A 26,120-nucleotide genomic window follows, 5' to 3' on the forward strand; every position below is an offset into this window, starting at 1 on the left:
TGAAGACCCAAAGCAAACTGTGGTTGCTAGAGGTTGAGGGAGGGAGAGATGAGGAAACAGACTGCTTAAGGAATGCGGGGTTTTCTTTTGAGATGACAAATATTTTTGGGAGCTAAGGTGAGGTGGGAGTTGCACAGTGCCGTGAATGTACAAAATACCATGGACCCGTAACTTTAAAATGTGTTGTTAAAATGAGTCAGAAACAAGGTATCAGGGTTCGGTAAGAAGATGTATGAGCATTCGCTGGTGCAAAACAAGCCCGCTTTTCAAACAGCACTTCTGACCCTCTGTCGGCAAAGAATGCAAGAAGAATTTTCATTTTTCAGTATGTGGTTCTAAGCAGAAAACAACATCTAAAAATTCTTATTTATTTAATAAATAAAATTTAATTTCTTGTTTGCAGATTCATTATGCAATTATTCTGAACAGTGAGTGTCACCAAAACATTTAAAATCAAACTCAACTTCTTGAATGAAGTTCCTGTAGCCTTCCGTACCTGTCTGGGCTGTAACCGCGGGGAGACCTTCAGCCACATCTACCTGTACCTCTTCTCCCTGCTTCGCCCCCACATGGCAGGTGTCATGCAAGATGGTGACCAGAGATGTGGGACAGCCTGTGGCTCCGAAAGCAAGTCACCCCTAAACCTCGAGCACAAAGCCTCAGCAGCAGCTTCTACTACAGGGGAGGTAACTGACTCCTGGCAGACGGGAACCATGTGTCCAACCTACTTCTGTGCAAGACACAGCTGTGAACTTGTCAGGACAAAAAGTAAGGCAGTGAACACACCAAAACAGACGCGGTTTCTATCAGGCCACGTAGTTTGGAGAAAAGAGGGTGGGAGGAGCAGAGGGACTGAGAAAGATCAAGTCAGCTCGTGGCAGAAAACACGAAGACGAGAGGAGGCCAGGGAGGAAGCAGACTGTGGTCAGAAAGGCCACAGGGAGGGGATGTGGTGGTGGATTGATCCACTCCGAGGCAGACCAGAAGACCTGAAAGAACGTGCCCGCCCAGGTGTGAGACCCTCCAGCCCAGCAGACTCAACCCAGGGGTAGAGAGAAGGGCAACACCACATCACCAGGTCCTCCTGAGCTGACCCTCTCACCACCCCAAGCCACTCAGCACCCTGAACGGTCCTAATCAGGTTTTTCTTCAAGAGCAGCCAGCAGAACTGAAATGCCGTTCTCCGGGATCTCCGAAAATCTCGGACCAGAAAACATCATCACTTGCCAGCAGACAATAAAAATCTCGGGCTGAGGTGACACTGTGGGATACCAGACTTCCGATGACCAGACCTCGAGCTATTTATCTAACCTTTCCGTCTCAGCCTTCAAAGACAGGAAACAAAGAGCAGGAAATCACTTGGCCCTTGTTGGCTGGGCCTGTCAGAGAAGTACAGAAAAGAAAACCTTGCAGACTTCACACAGATTTGCCTCTGTGGACCTTGCTTCCCTTGAGGTGGGAATGGACAACAAAAGCTGAACTCAGAGATTCCTGACAAAAGCAAGCGACTCTGTTTCATGCACTTTCTAATTTACACTTTTTGACTGTTCAGCAATTTTGAACGGGGTGAACTTCATACAAAACTACCACTGCCACAGGACTGTGGGTTTGTGGACACACCTGCTCAGCACTGTCCTTTCTCCTCCCCACCTTCTAGGGCCAAAGCAAACATACAGTCTTAATACTTGAGTTGGAATACACGGCTCCAGTGTGACCCTGAGCTCGGTACACTGTAAGAGGCCTCAGTTTCCCTGCCAAGGAGCTGCCCACCTACATGGAATCACAGTGATATTTCTTCTTTCAAAGTCAAGTTGGACTAATGTTCTAGGAAATGTTTTTTCAGTTGGAACTTAACTGATGAGAGGTGATGTAATGGTAAAGTTAAATTTTTATTTCAGAAACAATAACCTGACTTATAATCTGTAATTTCCAAACCTATTTAGATTATATACCTCCAATGCTCACTCCAACCCAGAAAGCATACAGTAGGAAGGATGAGAGTTCACCCACGGTCATCTGGGCACTGCCCATCAGCAGCCCTCCTTTGTAGAGGACAGAAAGCACAATCAGGTTCCCGGAGAGCCCTGTCTGTCAAATGAAGAAAACAGAGACGTCAAACAGAGACCTAAATTCTACAAGGATTAAAACGGCCTATAATTTCCTTTTTGCATTTAACTATTGCAACAAGATTTTTCCAAAGAGTAAGTCTTAATCTGAATTTCTGAAATATTGCAGTGTTGAAGGAAACAATCTCATCAACCGGAAAACCTAGAACCTAGGACACCCATCTGATTCCTGTTTTACTCAATCTATTCAGTTTGCAAAGGAAAAAACACCATGAAGAACTCCCTCCACAAGGAGGAGACAAGTACACAGCTAATATGTGTGTTTACCTATTCTAATGTGACACCCCAAGCAAAGCTGGATAACAGACAGAGTCCCATCTGTCTGATCTGCCTTGAACGTTGTCAGGTGTATGGTCTCTGGTCAATGCTGCCTTATCTGGGCCTCTCCTTCCTCCGTGTCTCTAAATCGTGACCATTACTGAATCACCTGAAGTTCTTCCCAATTTGAACACGTTATGGATTTCCCCTCGTGGTGACTCTGGTTATTCCGCAGTGGGTCTCAAACTGCCTGCATCAGAAGGACCCAGAGGCCTGTCTCAAGCAGACTGCCGGCCCACAACCCAGAGCCTCTGGTTCCTAGGTCTGGAGAGAAGCTAAGAATCTGCATGTCCAGTCAGTTCCCAGGTGAAGCAGATGCAGGAGGCCTGGACCACACTGGGAAGCCTGATCCCACACTGTCTGGGCCTCGTCATTCACTGCCTTTTGTTCCATGTAGCGGTTTTCCTCTTCTTCCACAGAAATAGTTTATGAAGGCTCACACCTAGTCTTGAAGTGGAAGAGAATGATTTTCTATCCATGACGAAGTCACAGAATAAAACCATCTTTCAGTCATAACGTCCACCCTTTGCACTCTTTTCAAAATGATCTACTTACTGCTCCAAAGAAGAAAGCCCGAGCAAATGCTTCTTTCCTTGCTAACTGCATCACGTGGTCCATTTTGCCAGCGTATTTCTCTATTTCAGTCATTTCTTTCCCAAAAGCTCGAACAGTTCTTATATTTCCAATACGTTCCTCAGCTAGCTGGGAGAATAATAAACACATTTCAGGGAGAGGAAAGTCACATTTCAAGATTTCTACAGGCAAGTTAAAGTAGGACCCTCATTTTTAAGACACTATCAGTAGAAAGCTGTTTAGGATACATGACTAAGTCAAAAACAGGTTACAAAGCAGAGTATATGAGCAACCCCATTTTTGCAAACAAATATTTATCTCTACATACCAATACCGTATATATGTAAACAGACAAACAGGAGGACTAACAGACACTGTAATATATTTTTATGCTGAGAAAAAAGATAAAAAGGATAGATTCTAAAATGTTAATAACATTCATTCTGAGAGATAGGGTTGTATGTGTTCTTTTCCCTCTTTATATTTTCAGGTTTTCAGTTACAAGCACACACAGTGTTTGTAACATGAAAATGTAAATTATTTTTAATTTTTAAAAAATACAATATTGGGGGCACCTGGGTGGCTCGGTGGGTTAAGGCCTTTGCCTTCAGCTCGGGTCGTGATCTCAGGGTTCTGGGATCGAGCCCCGCATCAGGCTCTCTGCTGGGCAGGGAGCCTGCTTCCCTCTCTCTCTCTCTCTGCCTGCCTCTCTGCCTACCTGTGATCTTTGTCTGTCAAATAAATAAAATCTTTAAAAAATATATACAATATTGGATACCATTGCAAGGCTTCACTTGTTAATTAGAAGGACAGAGTGTCATGCAGAAACTATTTTCAAAATATAATTAGCTTTTCCATCCTATAAAAACTGGTAAATGGTAAAGACCTAAGGAGCTCACACAGTGTTCAGTCACATGGGATCCACTCCAAAGTATGGGTGGTACTAGAGTTTAGAAGGCAGAGTATTTGACGTTTCTAGGATCTTGAGGGCTAACTGAAGAAAAGTAAGTAGGTTTTTGAAAATCCTAAGTACATCTCCGAGGGCGTGCCCCCTAGTACCCCGCCAGTTCTTCTGGTGGAGACCACACAGGGGAGCAGCCTTTACCTGAGTGGCTTGTGCCAGGGAATCCTGCGTAAGTTTGGTTAGTTTCCGTAGATAACGTCCGTAAATCACAGCAAGGATGGATACTGGAGGCCCCACACTCAAAACAAAAGTGGCCAGACTAGGTGAGACAAAAAACTGTCAAAAACAAAAGCCAAAGGTGTTCATTACACAGAGTAGCAAGACATTCTCATTACCTACATAAGAGAGAGAGAGAGAGAGAGAGAGAGAGAGAGAGTGTGTGTGTGTGTGTGTGTGTGTGTGTGTGTGTGTGTTTAAATTAATAGGCAGGTTTGAAGGCTGAAGGTGCTGTCTCAAAATTGTACATCCTGTTTGGGTGGAACTTTTCGGACATCTTCAATCTTCACAAAACTCCATGAAAATGCAGAATGCCACACAGGGGTAAGAAGGCAAAGCTGCTGAAGAAAGGACGGAAATATGTGACCCCCCAGTGCTGTACCATGGCCAATACAATGCTGTTGCACAGTAGACCACGCTGTTCAACCACAGAGGAGGGGCAGGCAGGCCAGGAGTCAATGAAGGAGGCCCACACTGCTGGTGCTGACCAGGCCCCACCAGGAATTCTGTATTTGAGCTTGGATCCCCTTGAAGGCACTGAACGACCGAGCGACATGCCTCGCTGAAATGACCAAGACGGCCAAGACACACAAAAACCCACATGGAATGAGAGACAGAAGAGGACTCCCCACAGGGATTACAGCTAACAAGTGCAAGGAGAGCTGGAGCTGTTTCCACGGCTCAGAGGAACAACGTCTCAGCAGGGTGGATGTGGACTCGACAGAAGGAGTTTCTAACAGTTGGAGCTGCTCACGGAGGAAGTAATCAACTTCCATAGAAGTAACACAGTGGGTCCTATCAACCCTGCAATTCGGTGACTAGATTTTAAATGGCACTAGCATCTTTTCAACAAATTGTTAAAATCTGCCAAATCTCATTTGCATGGAAAATAGAATAATCAGCATAAGTCTTTGTTAAAAAGCTGAGGAAAGGGGGTGCCTGGGTAGCTCAGTCTTTAGCCGTCTGCCTTCGGCTCAGGTTATGATCCCAGGGTCCTGGGATGGATCCCTGCATCGGGCTCCCCGCTCAGTGAGGAGCCTACTTCTCTCTCTCCCTTTCCCCCTGCTTGTGTTCCCTCTCTCACTATGTCTCTGTCAAATTAATAAATAAATTTAAAAATCTTAAAAAAAAAAAAGCTGAGGAAAAGTTGCACACTGAAATGCACAGTAACAGATGGACCAACCGATCATTCATTCATTTACTCGTTTGACAGCTCATTAACCCAATGCCTACATGTAGCACATGCCATTCTAGGCACCTGTTAGATAACTGACCCATGTGGAGTTTTGTCCAAGGGGAGAGCCAGAGAGCGAATGGGTAAAAGAGGGACAGAGAGGACTATTTCAGGTGTAATAGGGTCTTGGACGAGCAAGTGCACAAAGGCCCTGAAGCAGGAATTAGCTTGGGACCTTCAGTTTGTGGAATGACCACCCACCCCGGCCCCGAGCAAGCAAGTCATACAGTCCAGCAGGGCCCCAGGATAATGGCTGCCAGCAGGACACATGCAGGGGGAGTGACGCGATCATGGCAGGCCTGATGGTTCTGGGGCCTGACAAGGCAGCTCAAAAAAACCATCCACATGGGGTGTCCTCTGTGGTGGGGCAGGAACTACACAAGAACCCCTGGGGGGACTGTCTCAGAACCACCCCCCTCTCTGTGCTCTGGTTCCATGCTTGGTAGGAACTTTCTGAAGGTGCCCTGTCACTAAAAAGGGGTGTTGGAATAGCAGGAACACACATATTAATGCAGGAAGGAAGATCCCATAATGAAAACTATTCAACCTACAGTATGGTATAGACACTATTAGGTTCTTGTGAGCAGGCAGATCCTAAGTCATCTCCAGGGAGCTTGTGAGAAATGAAGAATCCCTTTGTTCCGCCAGGGCTACAGACCAGGTTCCAGGTGACGCCACCTCATGAGGCCCTGTATAGGCTGAATGTCTGTGTCCCCCCAAAATTCATATGTGGAAGCCTTGATCCCAGTGTGGCTGTATTTGGAGATGGTACACCTAAGATGGTAATTAAGGTGAAATGAGGTCAAGCGTGGGGCCTTTTCAGGATCAGTGTCCTTAAAAGAAGAGATGCCAAAGAAGCTACCCTCTCCACCCAAACACTGAGGAAAGGCCATGTGAGCACATGTCAAGGTGGCAGCCACCTAACAGGCCAAGAGAAGAGGCCTCACAATGAACCAGCCTTGCCAGTACCTTGACCTTGGACTCCAACCTCTAGAACTGTAAGAAATAAATCTGTCAGGGGACGCCTGGGTGGCTCACTTTGTTAAGCAGCTGCTTTCGGCTCAGGTCGCGACCCCAGTATCCTGGGATCGAGTCCCACGTCTGGCTCCTGACTCAGCGGAGAGCCTGCTTCTCCCTCCCACTCTGCCTGCTGCTCTCCCTGCTTGTACTCTCCCTCTCTGTTAAATGAATAAATAAAACCTTAAAAAAAAAAAAAAAAAGAAAGAAAGAAGAAATAAATCTGTCAGTTAAGCCCCAGCTCTGTGGTACTTTGTTAGGGCAGCCTGAGCAGACTAAGGCCGCTTCTGATTAGCCATGAGACTTACACTGAACTGTCTGAAACGGTTACAGAGGTTCCCCACTCTTCCCGAGCCCCAGAATTTTCAATATTTAGGAATGCTGCTTTCTTGTGGGACAGGTCCTCTTCCAGAGCTTGGCTTCTCTCTTGGCTGGGAAAACACAGGATTTCAAAGCAGCTTTCCATTCCATAATCTGACCTTACCAGCTCAGCCTGCAATACTTCCTTCTGGTCTAGATTGACCGCTACGTGGAAGCAAAGAGGACATAAGTCCATGCTATTCCACTTGAGAGATGGGGTGAATTAGTCCTCGTTCTTAGGCTCTGGGACTGCACTGCTTAAAATGACAGCATCACAGGGCTACTGAGCACTTCTGATGGAATTAGTGTGACTGAGAAACTGAATTCTTAAGTTTGTTTAGTTTTTTTGTTTTTTTAAATTTGACAGACAGATCACAAGTAGGCAGAGAGGCAGGCAGAGAGAGAGGAGGAGGAGGCAGGCTCCCTGCTGAGCAGAGAGCCCAATGTGGGGCTTGATCCCAGGACCCTGAGATTATGACCTGAGCCGAAGGCAGAGGCTTTAACCCACTGAGCCACCCAGGTGCCCCATTAAGTTTGTTCAGTTTTAATTAAAATTTAAACTTAAGGGGCACCTGGGTGGCTCAGTGGGTTAAAGCCTCTGCCTTCGGCTCAGGTCATGATCTCAGGGTCCTGGGATCAAGCTCCACATTGGGCTCTCTGCTCAGCATGGAGCCTGCTTCCTCCTCTCTCTCTCTCTGTCTGCCTCTCTGCCTAGTTGTGATCTCTGTCAAATAAATAAATAAAAATCTTTTAAAAATAAATAAATAAATAAATAAAAATTTTTAAAAAGGAATATTCTATTTCTGTTCAGTTACTGGTAAAGTTTTACGTACATCTGGAAAACCTGGTACATCAATCTGCTTTTTCAATGGCAAATTCTATAAATCTAAATGCAGATGTAGTATCTCCAATGCAAATTTGGTATCTGGCTTGAGATGCTCCATAAGTATAAGAGACACATTGAATATTCAAATCTTAACATGAAAAAAATAATACTAAATATCAGATTAATAATTTTTATAGAAATTACATGTTGAACTGATACTTTATTTATATTGGGTTAAGTAAAATATATTATTGAAGTTTATCTCACCTCATCTTTCTTTTTGCTTTTTAAAATGCGGCTATTAGAAAATTTACAATTACCTGTGTGGCTTGCATGACATTTCTACTGGCTAGCAGCACAGATCTGAAGAGAAACATTGTTTTCAAGGGAGGCAAACAGACAGGACAGTGCTCAAGCCACCCAGTTAAGGCAGGAAAGAGGTTGTGGGGTACAGAGAGCTCACCTCAGGGCCATACAGATCTACTTCTGTGCACAGAAGGATGGAATTCACCCTCCTCCTTACATGAAGAAGAGAGGAAACGATCCCTTGGTCTTGTCAAGATAACACTGTCTTTTCTGGGGGCAGGGAGAGAATGTCCCTCACAATCTTCCCTCTAACCCACTGCCTGCACCCAAAGGATTCCTTCCACCTGTTGCTTTTCTCTGCAACATTCTTTCACACATTTTTAGAAAACCCAGGCAATCCTGTAATCTCTTCTAAATGTAACGGTCCACTCCCAGATCAGGGCAGGCCTGGAGAAACGAAGGCTGCAGGAGGTCACACAGGAAGGCCACCTCCACATCCCTGATGCCCTGTGCCAGCCCTCTTGGCTAAGTGGCTCACAGGGTGATGAGAAGAGCTCAATTTGAGCTCCCCTCATGACTGAGAGGCCTGGCACAGGCCAAAGCCCTGACTGGAAGGTACCACACGGGCCGGCCAACATACCATCATGCCAATGCCAACAGAAGCCTGGGCCCCCGCCCTGAGCCCATCTGAGAGGTTTTCGGTCACCGAACGCCCGAGGAGCGCGGTGTCTGAGGAAAGGCGGTTAATCAATTCTCCAGTGCGAGTCTTGTCAAAGAAAGCAACCTCTTGCCGCAGAACAGAGGAGAATAAGGAGGTTCTCAACCTATTCACAATGCGCTGACCTGCAAAAGCAAACAGGAAGGGCATCAGCTGGGGTGCAGCCCCCTCACAGGCAGCAGCCTGGCCCTGACGTCCTCTTCTGGGCACCGCAGTCTCTGAGGCATGTCTGGGGCCCTGCATCCCCCCAGTGGGAAGGGACTCACCCGAGCCCTGGCATCCAGGCAGGTGTGCACTGGTCACAAGCACTGATTTCTCTCTTAGTAACCCCACACAGACTGTGGATGTGGAGGATAAAATACGGTATCTCCGAGAGATGTTTAAAAAAGAGTGTTCACCAATAAGCTGCAGCACATTAACTTCGCCCACGCTAATTTTGCTCCTTGTTGGCAATCCTTTTCTCTACTGAACTTTCAAAGAGTGAGCATGGGTTAATTATTTGCAGAGTATTTTATTAGCTAGATGATGAGAAGCGACTTAGAGTCGGGCATCCTGGGCTTTATGATTATGATGGCTGTCGCCCACCTGTTAGCAGCCAGGCCTCGTCATGGAAGTGCTGTAAAAACTCATCGCCCCCATGCCTGCTGAAGGGCAGCACAAACACGGAGCAGATGAGGTTTGCACAGGCCCCTGAAGGAGGCGCAGAACCCCAGCCTCCTGACCAGGGGCCACGTTTGCAAACCTCCCAGAACACAGGCTACCTCCCTTATTTTGCTTCATGCACACGGAGAGTCAAGAAGAGAGTGTGTGACCTAAAACAATTCGTAGCTCCAACTGGCTGCACACCGGGCTCCGTCCCCACTGAACGCGCTGGGAGGGAGAGAGGACCACACGGCTCAGGGCCCAGGAAGCTCGAGCCCCGGTAACCCCACGTGACCACACTAGAGTCCTCTGGAAGGCCTCACTCGTGCAGAATGAGGGCTGTTTTACCTGAAGTCTGCATGAGGTAGACACGAACAGCGTTGGCAGCAGCACCGCACAGGAACACGCCGCTGAGCACCAGGCAGAGGTGGGTCAGGCTATGGCTGGAGTCCACAGTGGGGTCTGTGTAAATGACATCGATGATCTTCCCCAGGAAGAAGGGAGCGGACATGGTGATGACACTGGACACAGCCAGAAACCCAACTGCAGCTGGAAAAACACAAGCAGCTCTCAGGTCTGTGGGCGCTTCAGCAAGGAGCAGGGGGCCGACCTCACTATGCTTCTCTCCCAGAGCCGCTGTTCAGAGCACGTACTACTCTTGGGAGCTGGGAGTTTCCTTCCTTTTGTTCCTGGACCCTTGACTAAAGGCAAGAATCCAGCAGGTTCTAGGGACGGGACGAGCAGGGCAACTGTAGGGAGGGACGGATCATACCCAGGTACCCAGACTAAATGACTTTTGCTTTACGCTGGTCTGTCTGATCGTGTCTTCCTTGCCAGGAATAACCAAGAACTAACTATGAAAATCTGAAGATCCGTTCTGACCTCCCTCCCAGCCTCTTGATCTGGGTGTTCAGCTCAGGTGACATTTTTCCTGCATTCCTGCTATACTTTGTCATTCTCTGGTATCTAACTGTGTCTTTGCTTGAAGATCAAACAATGCTGGCAAAGCTCTTGATTATATATACTATTTCTGAAGGCTATACAAAGTTTTGAAATAGTACACTGTAACTGGCATCCATGACACACATGATATGATCCTTAATCTTATTGCTTTGGAGAGTAAACTCCAGAATACCAGCATGATATGAAAACAGATAATAACACAATTGTTCACACATATAAAAAACAGGGAAATAGAGTCTTAACAGAAAGGAAAATATTAAGAAACCCAACCAGGAACAACACATACCCCAGGCAAGTAAGTACATTCATGACAAGAGGAATGCAAATTTATCCTACAAAGATATACCAGTTTTCATCTATCAGATGGCAAGGATGAAAGAGTTTGAGAACACACTGCGTTGGTGAAGCTGTGGTTGAAGCATTTACACTGTTAGTGGGTGTGCAAAGTGGTCCAACTGCCATGGAGAATGATGATGTCATTCTGGTTAAAATATGTACACTCCCTTTGACCCAGCAATCCCACCCCTAAGACTGTAATGTATACACATACTCCCATATGTGTGCGCAAAACACGTACATTCGAGGATGTTCTTTACAGCATTACTTATACCAGCAAAAGACTCAAAGCACATGAACAACTGCCAGTGGGGAACAAGTTAATTAAGGAGCATTGATTTCAAGCATATTACACGGTCATTCAGAAGAATGAGACAACTCTCCAGGTATCGACATCACCAAGATATACCTCTTAGGGAAAACAGCCTAAGACACAAATGTTAACATTTGCTCACTGGCTCTTAAGTTCATATACACACAGCACATCTCTGAGAGAGTAGTAAGAAACAGGTAACAGTAGTTCCTTCTTAAGACTGGGGTTGGGGGAGGCGCCTGGGTGGCTCAGTCATTAAGCCTCTGGCTTCGGCTAGGGTCATGATCCCAGGGTCCTGGGATCAAGCCCTGCATTGGGCTCCCTCCTCGGCCGGAAGCCTGCTTCTCCCTCTCCCACTCCCCCTGCTTGTGCTCCCTCTGTGTGTGTGTGTCTCTCTCTGTAAAATAAATAAATAAATCTTTTTTTTTCCTAAAGATTTAATTTATTTATCTGATAGAGAGAGAGAGATCACAAGTAGGCAGAGAGACAGGCGGGTGGCGGCAGGAAGCAGGCTCCCCGCTGAGCAGAGAGCCGGATGCGGGGCTTGATACCAGGACATTGAGATCATGACCTGAGCCGAAGGCAGTGGCTTAACCCACTGAGCCACCCAGGCGCCCCTAAATAAATAAATCTTTTTGTAAAAAGATAAAGACTGGGCTTGGGGGCACCTGGGTGGCTCAGTCAGTTAAGCATCTGACTCTTGATTTCCGCTCAGGTCACAACCGCAGGTTGGTGAGATCGAGCTCCACATCAGGATTGGCACTCAGAGAGGAGTCTACTTTGTCCTTCTCTCCCTCTGCTTCTCTCCTGCTCCTTAAAATAAATAAATAAAATATTAAAAAAATAAAAAGATTGGGGTGTTTGGGGCAGGGTACATGCCACTGCATCCCTTTTGAGTTTGGTCCTACCAGGAACTCAGCTAGTGCCACCACCACCAGATTCAATGGTGAGGCTCCTAGATGAATACTACGTGGACTGAGCCCTGGGAGATGGGAACGCTCACACCCTACAAACAGCAGTTGCTTCTCTTTGTGTTTTGCCTAATGCTAACACCGAAGTTAAAGATACTACTTTTATGTGACCTTAATAAAAAAGAGTGTGGACTGTATTATTTACAATACTAAGATATGGAAGCAATACAAGTGTCCACCCACAGATGACTGGATGATCTGGTATGCACACACACACACACACACACACACACACACACACACTGGACTATTAGCTATAAGAAAGAAGGCAAGCTTGCCATTTGCTCTAAGATAGATGGACCTCTAGAGGGTATTTTGCTAAATGAGATAAGTCAAAGAAAGACAAATACCATGTGATTTCACTTATATGTAGAATATAAAAAACAAAACAAATGAATAAACAAAACATTTTAGACTCTTAAATACAAGAACTGAGAGTTGCCAGGAGGAAAGTGGGAGGGAGAAATTGAGAAAGTGAGAAACTGAGAAAGATTAAGACGTCAGATCTTCTAAGTCACAGAGACCAAAGTTCAGCACAGGAAGCATAGCGAATACTACATTACTAATGTTGTTTGGTGACAGATGGTGACTACCCTTATCACGGCGAGCACGGAGTAACAGAATTAGTTAGTCAATATATTATACACCTGAAAATAATATAACATTGTACACCAACTATACTTCAAGTAAAAAATAGTTTTTATACTTAAAAAGAGTACAGAGCAAACTCAGTGTCAACAGTTTTAATTGGCAGAGCTCTAGGAGAAAGCAGAGTCTTTTAAGTAAGGAACATTTCACACAATCACTCTCTTCCTTCCTCGAGGCCTTCTGACATCTTCTAGAGAAGACCTACTCTGACAACCTTATTTAAAATAAAGTTACCCAGGGCGCCTGGGTGGCTTAGTCGTTAAGTGGCTGCCTTCCGCTCAGGTCATGATCCCAGGATCCTGGGATCAAGCCCTGCAGGGGGCAGCAAGGAACCTGCTTCTCCCTCTCCCTCTGCTGCTCCCCCTGCTTGTGTTCTCTCACCCTCTCTGTCAAATAAATAAATAAAATCTTTAAAAATAAAATAAAATACAGATACCCAAAATTGGCTGTCCCCACTCCCTCTTCATTTTTCTCCTAGGCCACCCCCCCACACAACTCTGGCATTCTAAATGTTTCACGTATTTATTATCTATCTGTCCATTTGGACATAAACGATTTTTAAGAATTTACTTTTAAGTAAACTCTACACCCATTGTAGGGCTGAAACTCACAATCCCAAGATCAAGAGTCACACGTTCTTCTGACTGAGCCAGCCAGGTGCCCCAGGACATAAAAGATTTTTGTCTGCTTTGTTCACTGCTATATCCCCACCCGACATAGAGCAGAAGTTCAATAAATATTAAATGAATGAATGAACAAATAAATTGAACTTTGGCAAAGAAGGCACAAAAGTGTATCAGACCAAAGTTCCTCAGTTGCCTAAATAGAAATATTAAGATCTGGTGCCTCAGAAAAACCGGATGAAAATGACTCTGCAGAGAGCCAGAAAGTTCCTGTGCCTGTCTTAAAATCCCATAACCACAATTTAACTTAATAATATGAACCTGGCCAGGGGCCACTTCACTTTGCTATAAGACCTGGGGTCTTGTTTCAAAATGCCATGCTCCTAAGGACAGGGCCCAGAGGGACTGAAAGCCCACAGGTACGCACAACATCTAACCTGGGATTTCGCTTGAAACATCTAACCTGGGATTTCGCTTGACACAACTGTGGTGAACAGGCAGGCTCCAGGAGGAGGTGTCCTGGGGAATAAGGGATCAAGCTGAGAAGGCTTTCTGCTTCATCTTTCATCAGTCGCTACTCTGTCCAGTCTGTTCTTCCACTCTGGCAAATGCTTCCAAGAGTATAATGTATGTGAAGTCCACTTCTCCCTCCCTCCCCCAGGGCTCTAATTCAGGCTTTGATTCCAAATCAGAATCTGTAGCCTGTAAATGAAATGCCCTATGATTTTGATTCTGAACACTAATTCTTACACAGTAATAATAATGATTACAGAGGAAGGAATTTAGTTGAATCCAAACTCATTCCAGGATATCCCCTTTTGCCTTTTAATTTTTAAAAAATTATCCATTTATTTTATTGCCATATGTGTCCTTTTCCTACACACTGAATGTAGACAAAAGTAAAAGACTTTTCTCAGCTTTTGTTTAGATGGTTTCTTGTTAATGGAGGTTTTACTACATACCACTGTCTTAGACATTAATGAATGTCTAACTATCAATTCAGATCCCTCCCTAAACTGGACATACTGACTATACTACAACCCTTCTGAAATCCCTCTCCAACTTTTCTCTGTGGTTAAGCCTCTTCCTTGTTCCTACCCTTGTCTGATGGGACCCCAGCAACTGTCATGTACCTCTTGACAGATCTCTTCAGGTATCTTTCTGCTATCCTCATTTTCCTGAACCATGGCCTTCAAAAAGTAAAAGGAAAAACTCTTCAAAAGAAGGGGGAAAGAAACCTTAAAATGCAGAGTTAGCTCATGAAAAAACAGAGGCCTGGGATGCGTGGAAAAAGCTGTACAGCACGGCCAGCTCCTGCGAGACACGGTACCCATCTTTTAACGAGTCATCTGACCATTAGGCAGGGTCCAGGACTGTAGATGAAACACAGAAATGAGTCCCTGCCACTGTCTGAAGCATGTGGTAGGCACTATCTCCTTGAATCCCCCCCAAACCCCTTTTATCCACAGTATTTCAAAGGAAACTCAAGCACAGAGAGGTAAGGGAGCTTGCCCAAGGTCACCCAGTTCATGTAATGCAGAACCACACTGAGATAAAGCCTTCAACTCACCACATTCGAAGCAGAGAAAGGGGAACAAGCATGGGGGTTGGGGCAGGCCAGGAAGCAGAATGGCTATGGGACAGAGTTGGGACAGGGACCTCATAGTACAAAGGAAGAAATACTGAGAAATGAAGTGGAGAGGTAGTGGGTTCTAGATCACAGCATGGAATAGGGAATTTGCAGAATGGCAGGCTAAGAGGGCACTACGCTGGGTAGTGCTGCAGTCAGCTCTGCATTTCATTTATTTATTTACTTGAAGATTTTATTTGTCAGAGAAAGAGCCCACAAGCAGGGGGAGCAGCAGGCAGAAGGGGAAGCAGACTTGCTGCTGAACAAGGAGCGTGGGACAGGACTCGATCCCAGGACTCCTGGATCACGACCTGAGCTGAAGGCAGACACAACCGGCTGAGCCATCTAGGTGACCCCAGCTTTGCGTCTTAAATGATCCACTCTGGCTGCAGGCTGGAAGCCAGCTTGGCTGCCTGACAGAGAATCCTCAGAACATGCTATTCCACTGCCCCAAGCAAGAGGGACTGGTGGGAACTGGGATAGGGGTCGAGAGGACAGGGAGGGTGACAAGGACTAGAGATCTTTTTAAGAACTAGGTGCTACAGGACCTGGGGATTGCCTTGATTTGGGGAGCATGATAGGAGAACAGGTTCTAAACTGGACCTCGCTCTGCCATCTAGCTGTTTGACCTCCAGTGAGTCACTTAACCTCTCTGTGCCTCAGTTCCTTCATCTATAAAATGGCAATAAAGTTATACCTCCTTCACAGAAACATTACAAGGAATAAATTAGCACATATATTTGAGGCATCTGATACGGAGCCCAACATCTAGCAAACAATAATTAGCTACTATCTTCATTACTGTTAGCTTACCAAGGCACCAAGAATGTCTCCAGCTTTGGCAAAGGGGTTCACACAGCAGCCCACTCTCGGGGAGAAGTGACAGAGCAGAAAAGGCAGCTTTGGGGAGAAAGGCAACTTTTGGACATGTTGAGTGCTCAAGCATCTATGACACTCTCCGTGGATGCAAGGTGGGTATTATGGGGCACAAAGGAGGAGAGGATATTGCAGGTTAGAGGGTGAGGGGAAGAAACCTGGCATGTCAGCTGGATGGGAAAGGAAGTGAAGGCGTCAGGAGCCGGCAGGCTAGCAGGAAACAGAGTTTAGGAAACTGCTCAGGCTCATGGAGCAATCTGCAGAACAAAGATCTTCCAGACGGCCAGCATGTGTAAAGACTGAGCATCTGGGCCATATCTGCAACTGTGGGAGGAATGCCTTGGACTCCAGCACTCGGTGTTCGGTGGACAGAAGACAGTGGTCACCTACGTACTTTCAAATCTGCTGCCACATTAAAAGAGTAAGAGTGGGTAAGATTAATTTCAACAGTGTATTGGATCCAATATACCCAAAATATCGATCAACCTGTAATCAACATAAAAATAATGAACCCTACTTCTCTTTATACCGAGTTCTTTTAAAATATGATAGGCATGGGTCTGCTTCAATCAGTTCTAACACATTTTATAGCACAGCTACAGAATGTTCACGTTTTCTCTGAAATGTGGTATTTCCAGGGCAAACAAACATCCTCAGCTTTCTAGAGCAGTCTGTTTCGGAGGCTCGGCCCCCTGTGCTGGCAGCACTGTCCTTGGTACAGCGTCTGTCCTGACTTGAGCCTGAGGAAATAGCCACTCTAAGCACTGCTCACCCTCTCTTTGCTTTCTGCATTCAGTGGTTTCATCACTCTGTTCTTTCTGGTCCCTTCATAAAAGAAATACAACAAAAAAATTCAGCAAAATCCTGGTGGCCATCGGGTTCTAAGAACAGTCCTAATCTCAAACCACACAAGCCCTTATCAGTATTTTAAACGAGAGGAACCCTCCCCCGTTCTCCACAGAGGCCTCAACTGAACAGCGTGGGTGGAGGGGTGGAGGTGTACCTTGTTTGCACCGTGTAACCGGGAATCTGCCTGGGAAGTGTAGGGAATGCAATCTGCCTCTATGTACCTGCAGGTTGGCATTGTCATTATAACCTCACAGTACTCCAACGACCCGCAGCTCACTCCTGGTATCAATTTATGCAGTGTTCCCTGCCCCTAATTCAGTGGGATGGCTCAAGCCCTCCACAGCCTCCCTCTATCTGCCAGATGCAGCAAGGGGCTCGGACAAATTACTTCTTATCCCAGCAGTCCACCCACAGGGGCTCCCCTGTGAGCTCCTGTATCTTTTAAGACTCCTCTGGCCACGGTGATAAGAGACAAGGGAGAGCAACTTTGTGGGCAGCTATAGGAAGAGGCTGCGAATTCCTATACCAAGTGAGCCTCGGGGACAGGGAGCACGGGGCCGGTGAGAGGACTGCAGTGCCTTTGGGAGGAGGGTGGGAATAATGCTAAAACTCTTCTCCACACACATCTGGAAACATTTCAAATGGTAGACCCTGATTTTAAAATTTCTGATATAAATTACTTCAGATCAAAGTTTTCTGGTCCCGGACTTCAGGCAGCATACTCAGCAAATTGCTAAAGACAGATGAAAATACTGTTTATCAAATGTATAGCTGAATCGTTGAGAAAGGATTTTTGCATTTGTTTTCCTAAAAATTGGCAAATTAACACTGGAATTGCTTGACTTCAGCTCGGCTTTTTTTGGTTTCTTGGCGCGCACACACGCACACACACACACACGCAGCTCTTTATCCAAATTTCAAAGAGATGTGTCAACATCTGAGGCTGCTCTTAATGATGGTAAGTTACAAATTAAAGATGGCGCCCCACTTCCTTTTAACCCCACAAACACCAACACCCAGATTGGCTTCAATATATCACATATAATGGCTTTTAAGGACTTCATACGTCCTAGTAAGGGTTTTTCATCAGATTTCCAGGTAAGATACAATATGTATGTATTATCTGTTTAAAAAAATTAGTGTATCAACCTCGGCCTTTCTCAAATGACATGTTCACAATTACTTAATGAGGCAGGATCAAAATCACTCTTCTCAAAATAAAAGGAGGTACAACACTTGCTTTATTTAAAACTGTCTTCTCAACATACTAGCATGGTAGGACATGTTGGAATGGAAAGAAGGTACAGGGATGATGGTTACGAGAGAGGTAGGGCTGGGCTACCCATAGTGCTGAGCACGTGTGGGCAGCAGCAAAGCCCGATACCTAAAATACCTTCTCAGCACCTGATAGTTCAGGAATAAAACAAAACTGGCTTTCCTTGGGGCGCCTGGGTGGCTCAGTGGCTTAAGTGCCTACCTCCGGCTCAGGTCATGATCTCAGGGTCCTGGGATCAAGCCCTGCTTCGTGCTCTCTGCTCAGCAGGGAGCCTGCTTCCTCCCCACCCCCCGCCCGGCCCCTGTCTGCCTCTCTGCCTACTTGTGATCGCTCTCTCAAATAAATAAAATCTTTAAAAACAAAACAAAACTGGCTTTCCTTGTGCACACTTTGAGTTGCATATAGGAATGGCAGACATACCCTGTAGCACTCAGGGTCTCCAAATTTCGGCCTCAATATGGGCCTGGTGGGACCATTATTTACTCCCTCAACTCAGGCACTCTGAGCCCCTGCTCTGTGCTGCACACATGCTAAGAACTAGACAGAATTAGACACAGCGCCTCTCTTAAGCAGCTCACAGTCCAGTGAGATCACCTAGTCTCAAAATTTTCTTTTAATAAAGTAAAAGATCTTTATTTCCATCAAAATCTACATACGGCCAACCGAGCAATGAAATAAATTCTCTTTAGACCTCTGTGATACCAAGAATCGCCCTAAGCTTCAAAGGTCAGTCAGAGGTAAAAGATTCCTCCTACTCTATCTACCCTACAACACAAATGACTCTAGTAAACTCTTTCAAAAGCAATGGATTTGCAGCAAAGCATGTGGGATTCTCACCTGTTTCAAGGGCTGCATCTGACAACCTCATAGGCCCTCTTCCCACGCCCTCATCATGGTTGCACTTTTATCTCTAGTCATAGGATTATTTCACTTATGTTTCCTCCCCCACTAAGCTGGAAGCCGTAATGGGAACAGGAACCATGTTTCTTTCTGCTTGCCATGTAATCCCATGGCCTACCGTACATTGAGTGCGCTCAATAAATATTAATTAAAGAAATGAAGATTTAGGGGGCTCTCAAAAACTTTTAGATCTTAAAAGGCCCTTACATGTAAACATTTCCCCTACTATGGTTAAATGAGGAACTACTGAAAACCGTTCTAAAAACATTTGTTTTGATTTCTTAAGATTTTGTTTATTTATTTATTTATTTATTTATTTGACAGAGAGAGAGAGAGAGATCACAAGTAGGCAGAGGGGACCTCAGAGAGAGGGCGGGGAGCAGGCTCCCTGCTGAGCAGACAGCAGGATGCAGGCTGGATCCCAGGACCCTGAGATCATGATCTGAGCCAAAGGCAGCGGCTTAATCCTCTGAGCCACCCAGGCGCCCCTCATTTTGATTTCTTTTAAAAATTACTCAATTATGATTTAGTTGGGTTATGATCTACAGTTTCTCATATTTTCTGGAGTACACAGACTGCTCATCATGCCAGTGTTTGGTTTTCTTTGAAGAGGTAGTAACTTCCTGCTTACCACTCAGGGAGGCAAAAAGCACTTGAAACAAATTGAAAAGTTTCCATTGTTTCGCTTCACATAGCAAAAAATTTTTGACTGTTTAACAAACTTGTCTAAAGCAAATAATGTTATTTATTTTTAAATTCAATTTAGTTAACATACAGTGTATCATTAGCTTCAGAGGTAGAATAAAGTGATTCATCAGTTGCACACAGTTCCCAGGGCTCATTACATCCAGTGCCCTCCTCCCTAATGCCCATCACACAGTTGCCCAATCCCCCGTCCACCTCCTCTCCCGCAACCTGTTTGTTCCCTGTAGTTAAGAGTCTCTAACAGTTTGCCTCCCTTTCTCTTTTTCTTATTTTGTTTTCCTTCCCTTCCCCTACGTTCATTTGTTCTGTTCCTTAAAATCCACATGAGTGAAATCATACGGTATTTGTCTTTAGCTCATTTCGCTTAGCCTAATACATACTGTTTATAAGAAGTGGTGTAACTGCATAATACAAAACAGGTATATTTTTGGCTAGAATAAATTTTCAAATGTAAGGGGGGGGCAGCTCACTCTGAGAACTCTGGCAATGCCCAAGCAGACCGGCCCCCAAGACTCCAGAAATGAGATCCTGTTGCCTTTCTGTGTGTGTCAAGCCAAGAAAACAAACATAAAGGACAACTGAGAACAGATTCTCAGCCAACCTGAAAGGCTCGACAACGCTACCGAGAGGTGAGCGCTCCGTCCAGCACTTCTTGGTAAAGATCCCCACAGAAGGGCCAGCCCGTCCCTCCCCACTGTGTCGCAAGGGGCCCGGGGTCTCCCTGCCGCCCCCACTGTGTCCCGGGACACGCGCTCTGTAAGGTGCGCGGACGGCCGAGGGGAGCGGACGGAGAAAGCCCTACCTGCCAGCCTGCCGCGCTCCGGATACGCCAGCCCCAAGAGCTTCTGGGCCTCCGAGCGCCTGGCCGCGGCCGGGCGCAGCCGCGAGTCGTCTCCGGGAGGCGCCGCGGCCGCAGGCAACGCCGACCCGGGCTGCCGGGCCTCGCCCCCGCCCCGGGCTGCGACTGCCGGTCCGCCCCGGAGCCCCGCGCGCCGGAGCCGGGGAGCGTCGGGTCCCGCAAGGGCCCCACACCTGCTGGCGCCGGGGGGACGCGCCCACTGCCCCAGGAGCCGCGCAAGGCCTGCTCCACCGCCGGGGCCGCGGGGACCCCCGCCCGGGCAGCCGCTAGTCCAGCGACGCGGGCCTCGCGCGGCGCCGGCATCCCGGAGGAGCCCCGGCCCCGCGCCCCAAGGCCGCGCCGGCCACAGGCCCATCAGCGGAGGCCGGGGCCCCGGGCCGCCGGCGCCCAGCGTCCACGTGTGGGCGGCCGGGCTTCGCCACCTGAGCAGCCGCAGCGGCCAAGCGAGCGGGCCCTGCATGGCCGCGTCCGAGCCGCGCGCCTCAGCCCGCCCGGCCCGGCGCGTCCCGAGTCCGAGGGCCCTCCCGGCCCGGCCGAGCGGAGGGCGTGAACGCGGCGCCGCCCGCCGACCCGCCCGCTGTCACCCGCCGTCACCCGTCTCATCCGGCCCGCGGCCGCGGTGCATGCCCGGGGACGCGTCCGCCCCAGACCCATCCCCTCCGCCGCCCTCCGCCCGCACAGGTCCCCGCCCCCCCAGGCCGGCGACGCGGGCCCAGCACCACCCCCTCCAAGGAGCCCCCGCCCGCCTCGGACGCTTTCTCCGCAGCGCCCCCACGGGACTGGTGAGCGCCGGGCGCGCAGCCGGTTCCACCAAGGCCCGGGCTGAAGAAAGCACCGAGGGCCGCTGCGCCTGCGCACTATCGCGCGGGGAGCTTTTTCGCGCTTTTCAGCGGCCTCTTGTAAAAACCGGGAAGCGCGCGAGCCGTTTCTTACGCCGGAGTCCAGCGCACAGACGAGATCACACGATGACCGGCAAAAGGATGGGGCTGCTGGGCCGCTGGCCGGCCGGCTCTTGGGGCGGGTCCGCGGTCTCGGCGACCCAGACGACGGCTGGTCCTTTCACCCTGTGTCCCACTCCAGAGCACCGGACTGAGACGCGGAACACTGAGAGGACATCGCTGCGGGTCGGCGCGGTTGCGGGAGGCGTTTGGGGGACGCCGTAGGCGAGCAGTGACCCGGCTAACTTTGAGCGGAGGAAGAGGTCATTGCCTAACGCGAGCCGAAGTGCAAAAGCAGACGCAGTCGAGGCATTCTGCTGTTCAGAGCAAGACCGATCCAAACGCCTTGTAGCCTTTCAGTACACGTGCAAGGAAAGCCAGAGGAGAGGATCCTAGCCCACCGGACGCGGGGAGGCTCCATGCTGCGGCCTCCCCACGCTGAGGACCGGGAGGGGAGCGGCCCGGTTCTCTCACGTGGAAGAGTCGTGGTTGAATAAGGTGGATAGGTTTTTGTTGACTCGTCATTTTACAGGGCCGATACTAGGGTAAGGCTAGTGAGGGACACTTGGCTCAATTGCAAAATTTGTGGATTTGGGGGGGGGGGAATCACATTTCAATAGTCAAGATAAATATTTTAATGCAATATTTTTAAAGTCAAAATTAATTTTTAAAAAAATCAAAATTAATGCAAAAAAATCCATGATAAGCAATACATCAAAGCTTCAAATTTATCAAAACTTCAAATTTCAAATGCATTTGTGCACTTGCACCATTCAGCTTCTCTCTTCTTCCCTTCTTAATCCCACCCCTGAAAGCCTTATTTACAGAAATAGGCGGTTAGCAGCTGGCCTACTTTACCATTTTTTTAAAATTTTGCGTTAAAATGTTATATATCTTGGTTACTGAGACTTCTTGGTCTTCTATTAAGCTTCACTCCCAGGAGAGTGACTCACTCACTTCACCCTACTTGGGGCTGTGTAGGCAAGGAGTGTAGGACTTTTGACACGAAGTACTGATAGTAGTGTCGAATTAAATAACTTGTGCTTCAAATGCCCTGATGAGCAGGAAGTAAGCAGGAATCATGCCATCCTCTAAACTCCACCTCTTAGACCAAGGGGAGCATGGAGGTGTTGCCCCCACCACCACCAATCCAAGTTAACCACGACTTAGGTTAGCCTCTCACTGGTGTCTAAATTGTAGAATGCAGGGTATAGATTGAAATCGACTCCACTGATTTATGACTGGGCATGTTCCTTTTTGGAAAGATTTTATTAGGCGACTTCTAAAAAGGGAGGAGATAGTGCTTCATACCCACTTAAGCCCCAGCTGAAGCAATGTCAAAAAATGACATTCTCCCAGTTGGAAGGTGACAATTTTTTTTTTAATTTGACAGAGAGATCACAAGTAGGCAGAGAGGCAGGCAGAAACAGGCTCCCTGCTGAACAGTGAGCCCAACATGGGGCTTGATCCCAGGACCCTGAAAACATGACCTGAGCTGAAGGCAGAGGCTTAACCCACTAAGCCACCCAGACAGACCAGAAAGTGACAATTTTAAGTCAAATCTAACCTTCCTCCTACTTTATTTTTCCCATTTTCCAGAACACAGTTGCTGCTCCAAGGGCTGGGAAAGGCAGGACCATCGTTTGCTTTCTGCCTCCCCCAGAGTGATGTCCACTAGACTTATTCGGCAAGCACTCTCTGGGGCCTGGAGTCTACAGAAAAATAACTCCAAGTGTAGTTGATTAAAAAAACAAAACAATTATTGGTCTTTTGCTTTTCTAAAGATCAGGCAGGTAATAGGAAATCAATCAACCTTGACAAAATGTCATGCTAAAAATAAAAATCCTTCCCAGCCACTATATCATATACAAGGCAAGAATTATTTCTGTAGACTCTAAAGAAAAGGTCAATGGCTCCTAAAAAATATATATATATAACGGGAGAATGGAGTAGGGAATAAATATTGGCAGAATAATCACTAGGGCGATTTACATAATTATCACACCAAAAAAAAAAAGCTATTCTAAAAATATGTGCGTATGTATGTATAAATTCAATATACATTCATATGAGAAGGTTGTCGTAATGCAAAGCAATAAGCATCTATGTTTTGCACATGTATATGTGTTAAATACATGTTATCACTTTGTATTACTATGACCTATTCCCATTTAAAAATAAAAAAAACTTCTTTGCCTTTTTAGAAGTTCTTTGGCCACTGAAAAAGGGAAGAAATACTCTGATAAAAACACTTAGATAAGTGATAAAAACACTTAGATGCAAATGGATTAATAATATAAAATACTACAGAAAAGCAAGAAAAGGGGGTGTATGAATTCTGAGACAACAAACAGAAGTCCGTATCCTGCCCACTGACAGCCAGAAAGGGCTCTCGGTGGAGGTGTGATTGAACCAAGCAGTCAAATCTGGCCTTTAGTGAACAGACTCTTAACAGGCTTAGTGGTCAACAGGTGTTGAATTCAAAAGGATGTCTTTGGACAGAAACTTGAGAGCAGTTGGGATTACTCCAAGAACATTTCCATCTGTGGGCTCTTGTATGTCTCAGAGTGTGCTTCCTGGTGTGAAGCCTGTGATCTGATGAGGGTGGGGGGTGAGGGTGGGGTTGTCATTTGACCGTTCTTAGTACATTCCCTTTTTCTCGGTAACTCAGGGGTAGCAGGGCAACGGCTGAAAGTACAGCATGCGGATCAGTGAAGCAGGAACCAGAAAGGGGGGGGGGGCTCTACATGGGGCCGAATTTGTAAATTCCTCTGGAGCCCAGATTGAAGTTTTTGCTAACTCATCTTCACTGTGCTCTTAGGGTGAAGGCTGAGGCTATAACTTAATCTCACCAATAGGACCCAGGCAGGCCCAATGCAGTGTTTGTAGGTTCCCGCATCTTTGGCTTTTACATTCTCTCTCACCTTCTCCCCAAAGGTGGTTATGGGTTGAATTGTGTCCCTCCAAAAAAGATAATGTTGAAATCCTAACCCCTAGTATCTCAGATTGGGACCTTACTTGGAAACAGAGTGGTCGCAGTTATGGTTAATTAAGGTAAGAGGGAGCCCTATGGTGGTAGGAGTATGGTATCTTGATGAAAAGGTGGCCATATGAAGACAGGCACACAGGGAAAAGTGCCATATGATGACCAAGGCAAAATTGGGAGTTATGCAGCTGCAAGCCAAGGAATGTCAAAGATTGCCTGCTAATCCCCAGAAGCTGCCAAGAGGAAGATTTCCCTATGGGTTTCAGAGGGAGTCTGGCTCCGCCAACACCCTGATTTCAGCCTCCAGAACCATGAGACAAACAATTTCTGCTCTTCTAAGCCACACAGTTTGTGGTATTTTACTAAGGCAGCTCGAGGAAAGTACTACAAAAGCCTAACATTAGTGTCTTAAATCGTACTACCATAGATGCCTGGTATTTGCCCATTTAATTCATGTTTAGCCAAATAAGCAACTGAGTTATTCAAGCTACTCTAAGCAGTCGGTTTGCAGGTCTTATCTCCTACAACGCCTAACTTTGTTTTACCAGGATTATGTTTCACAGCTGTCCAGATTTCAGGCTACAGAGAAGCTTGCATGATCTCATGAAATGTAGCTCGGGACTATTCACAAAGGTAACATACATGAAACCAGACAGTGAGCCTGATTCTATGATTTTTATAATATTTAGGTACAATGTTTTCTCTTATGTTAACCATCTGAGGTTGGACCCAGACAGAGAGAAACATTTTAGCATATTTTGAGTAGGAGGTGAAAGACCCAGAGGGCACAGATACCAATACCCTAGTCATTCACTTCTGTCTAGAGAAAACTACTGCACCTTGTGTATCCTCTAAAGATATTCTGGTAATAGAGGGGTGTATGTGTGTGAGAGTATATGTATCTATATTTTTATTTTTAAAGATTTTATTTATTTATTTGACAGAGATCACAAGTAGGCAGAGAGGCAGGCAGAGAGAGAGAGAGGAAGGGAAGCAGGCTCCCCACTGAGCAGAGAGCCAGATGCGGGGGTCGATCCCAGGACCTTGGGATCATGACCTGAGCCAAAGGCAGAGGCTTTAACCCACTGAGCCACCCAGGCACCCCTATATTTTTATTTTTTACACAAATATAGCATACTAGACATGCAGCCCTGAACCTTGCTTTTTTTCATTGTACATTTTAAGATTTGGTTCCCAACTGGCACATCATCCTTTCTAAAGGCCGAATGGCCTTCCATTGCCTGGATGTACTCCAATTTATTTAACTAATGTCCTAATAGTAGGCTTTTGCTATTATAAACAATACTGCAGTGAATATCTTTGTAAGCATTTAGCATTCCACACATGTAAGAGTTTGTCTGTAGTTTAAATTCCCAGAAGTGACACACCTAGTAGAATAACTAAAATTATTGACTAAAAATTAAGAAAACAATAAAAGCCTCCTTTTAAAGGAGGCTTTTATTCTTTCCTCCCTTTAAAAAGGGAGGAAAATTTTAAAATTTTTCAAAAAATTTTTTTATTTGTAATTTTTTCCTAATTTTTACAAACCCTTGTGTTGACAGCCTCTTTCAAAAAAAATTTTTTTTATTTGAGAGAGAGAGAAAGTGAGAAACAGATCACAAGTAGAGGGGGAGGAGCAAAGGAAGAGGGAAATGCAGACTCCCTGCTCAGCAGGGAGCACGATGCAGGGCTGGATCCCAGGACCCCAGGATTGTGACCTGAGCTGAAGGTAGATGCTCAACCCATTGAGCCACGCAGGCACCCCTCTCTTTCTAATGTTTAAAGAACAAATAATTCCCATGGAAAATAAACTACCCCAAAGCATAAATAAAGATAGATTTCTTCATCTATTTTGTGAAATTCATGAGCCCTAATATTTAAACCTAACAAAGATAGCCACCAAAAGCAAAAGACAAAAGAAATCAATATACAAGTCCTTAATAAGAC

At 46.4% G+C, this 26,120-nt stretch overlaps 1 protein-coding gene across 2 annotated transcripts in view; it reads right to left on the reverse strand.

The window, feature by feature from the left end:
* The window catches only part of ABCB10 (ATP binding cassette subfamily B member 10), a 36,435-nt gene extending 15,453 nt beyond the window's left edge, over positions 1–20,982 (reverse strand). Inside the window, exons 1-6 of one of the 2 annotated variants that reach the window (XM_032311859.1) lie at positions 20,193–20,982; positions 9,649–9,849; positions 8,581–8,783; positions 4,123–4,257; positions 3,000–3,146; positions 1,953–2,088 (exon numbers count right to left, since the gene is read on the reverse strand). In XM_032311859.1, coding sequence (XP_032167750.1) covers positions 1,953–2,088; positions 3,000–3,146; positions 4,123–4,257; positions 8,581–8,783; positions 9,649–9,849; positions 20,193–20,709 — 1,339 coding nt within the window. In that variant the 5' untranslated portion in view covers positions 20,710–20,982. The remainder of the gene's footprint in view (positions 1–1,952; positions 2,089–2,999; positions 3,147–4,122; positions 4,258–8,580; positions 8,784–9,648; positions 9,850–20,192) is intronic. The other variant, XM_032311858.1, reaches the window with a different exon arrangement.
* Positions 20,983–26,120: the final 5,138 nt, after the last annotated feature.

This window comes from Mustela erminea, chromosome 14, assembly GCF_009829155.1.
Source record: "Mustela erminea isolate mMusErm1 chromosome 14, mMusErm1.Pri, whole genome shotgun sequence".
Taxonomy (NCBI): Eukaryota; Metazoa; Chordata; class Mammalia; order Carnivora; family Mustelidae; genus Mustela; species Mustela erminea.